Source organism: Oncorhynchus mykiss, chromosome 13 (genome assembly GCF_057628025.1).
Source record: "Oncorhynchus mykiss isolate SJ-2025 chromosome 13, ASM5762802v1, whole genome shotgun sequence".
Classification (NCBI taxonomy): Eukaryota; Metazoa; Chordata; class Actinopteri; order Salmoniformes; family Salmonidae; genus Oncorhynchus; species Oncorhynchus mykiss.
In genome coordinates, this window is record NC_143034.1 from 79,096,392 (window position 1) to 79,098,870 (window position 2,479).

Consider the following 2,479-nt stretch of genomic DNA (forward strand, 5'->3'; position numbering starts at 1 on the left):
TAAACCCAACCGTTTGAAGGTTATAAGATTGCTTCTCTACATATTTAGTCTGTCTCAATCTAAAACATGTGGCTCGGGGTGGTGAAGAGGTCCAGGCCTCTGCCTCTGGACCACATGTACAATGTACCACTGCCAGCCAGGGTTTCCTGGTTTAACTCGGTCCTGGGGCCCCACCTGGGTGCATATCGATCAGCTGTGAAGGGGGGCGGCAGGTAGCCTAGTGGTTAGAGGGGCGGCAGGGTAGCCTAGTGGTTAGAGGGGCGGCAGGGTAGCCTAGTGGTTAGAGGAGCGGCAGGTAGCCTAGTGGTTAGGGGGCGGCAGGTAGCCTAGTGGTTAGAGGGGCGGCAGGTAGCCTAGTGGTTTGAGGGGCGGCAGGTAGCCTAGTGGTTAGAGGGGCGGCAGGTAGCCTAGTGGCTAGAGGGGTTGCAGGTAGCCTAGTGGTTAGAGGGTGGCAGGTAGCCTAGTGGTTAGAGGGGTGGCAGGGTAGCCTAGTGGTTAGAGGGGTGGCAGGGTAGCCTAGTGGTTAGAGGGGCGGCAGGGTAGCCTAGTGGTTAGAGGGGAGGCAGGGTAGCCTAGTGGTTAGAGGGGTGGCAGGTAGCCTAGTGGTTAGAGGGGCGGCAGGGTAGCCTAGTGGTTTGAGGGGCGGCAGGTAGCCTAGTGGTTAGAGGGGTGGCAGGTAGCCTAGTGGTTAGAGGGGCGGCAGCTCGGTCCCCAACTCGGTCCTGGGGCCCCACCTGGGTGCATATTAACTGTTGTTGCCCTAACACTACACAGCAGATTCCAATAATCAAAGCTAGATGAGGAGTTATTCTCGAGGTTATTTCAAATCAGCTGTGAAGTGCAAAAAAGAAAACCCCCCCCCCCCCCGTTGGGGCAGGACAGAATTTAGTCAACCCTGGCCTGAACTCGTGACATCGTGGAACATGAAACTCAACACACACCCGTTGGGGCAGGACAGAATTTAGTCAACCCTGGCCTGAACTCGTGACATCGTGGAACATGAAACTCAACACACACCCGTTGGGGCAGGACAGAATTTAGTCAACCCTGGCCTGAACTCGTGACATCGTGGAACATGAAACTCAACACACATTCCATGGAAGGTATTTTACAGATGTTTACTTGCAAACCAACAGTACAGGAAAAGATCACAAACATTATGTTCAGAGACAAAGGCAAGATGACTTCCTGTACAATCACCTACATGGTAACAGTGCTCGTTGTTTCAGTCCAAACATTATGTTCAGAGACAAAGGCAAGATGACTTCCTGTACAATCACCTACATGGTAACAGTGCTCGTTGTTTCAGTCCAAACAGTCAAACATTGTGGCAGGGGGAAATAAGGCCAGGGGTGTGTTCATTAGGATCCAAACGAGCCAGAACGGGGAGTGAACTACCTGATTTTGTCCAATAACAAAACGGTTGTTTTCGTTTTCTGTTGCACTACGTTTCGCTACGGTCTGCACTAATAAACACACCCCATGTCATTTCATGAAGGTTGCAGACAGAAATAGAATGAAATACAGTTGACAAAATGCCCTAATATATATATATATATATATGACAGGGTAGTGTGTCAACTGGCACCCTATTCCCTATAGTGCACTACTTTTGACCAGGACCTATAGGACTGAGGGCACTACTTTAGACCAGGGCCTATAGGACTGAGGGCACTACTTTAGACCAGGGTCTATAGGGCCGAGGGCACTACTTTAGACCAGGGTCTATAGGGCCAAGGGCACTACTTTTGACCAGGGTCTATAGGGCCAAGGGCACTACTTTTGACCAGAGCCTATAGGGGTAGTGCACTATACAGGGAATGGGGGAGCCGTTCGGGCCCCAGACTAGGCCTACCTATAGGGGTAGTGCACTATGTAGGGAATGGGGGAGCCGTTCGGGCCCCAGACTAGGCCTACCTATAGGGGTAGTGCACTATGTAGGGAATGGGGGAGCCGCTCGGGCCTCAGACTAGGCCTACCTATAGGGGTAGTGCACTATGTAGGGAATGGGGGAGCCGTTCGGGCCCCAGACTAGGCCTTTCTACTCTTGAGCATCTCCAGGTACATGCGCAGGGACCTCTGGATGGAGTCTTTAGTGATGAAGCTCACAAAGTTGGTGATGTCAGCTTCCCTGTTGGACAGCAGCTTGTCAATGGTCTGTTTCCTCATCATGGACTTGGTGATCTGTCTGGCATGGTCTAGAGGGAGAGGAGAGGTGTTTATATAATATATACACACTGATCTGTCTCTCTGGCATGGTCTGGAGGGAGAGGAGAGGTGTTTATATACACACAGATCTATCCATCTGTCTGTCTGGCATGGTCTGGAGGGAGAAGAGAGGTGTTTATATAATATATACACACTGATCTATCTGTCTGGCATGGTCTAGGAGGGAGAGGAGAGGTGTTTATATAATATATACACACTGATCTGTCTGTCTGGCATGGTCTAGAGGGAGAGGAGAGGTGTTTATATACAC

The 2,479-nt window shown here is 51.0% G+C and overlaps 1 protein-coding gene across 3 annotated transcripts in view; it reads right to left on the minus strand.

The window, feature by feature from the left end:
• Nucleotides 1-1,104: 1,104 nt before the first annotated feature.
• eci1 (enoyl-CoA delta isomerase 1) overlaps nt 1,105-2,479 on the minus strand; it is an 11,497-nt gene continuing 10,122 nt past the window's right edge. For all 3 annotated transcript variants that reach the window (XM_090197885.1, XM_090197886.1, XM_090197887.1), the window contains one exon: nt 1,105-2,198. In XM_090197885.1, coding sequence (XP_090054011.1) covers nt 2,032-2,198 — 167 coding nt within the window. In that variant the 3' untranslated portion in view covers nt 1,105-2,031. The remainder of the gene's footprint in view (nt 2,199-2,479) is intronic.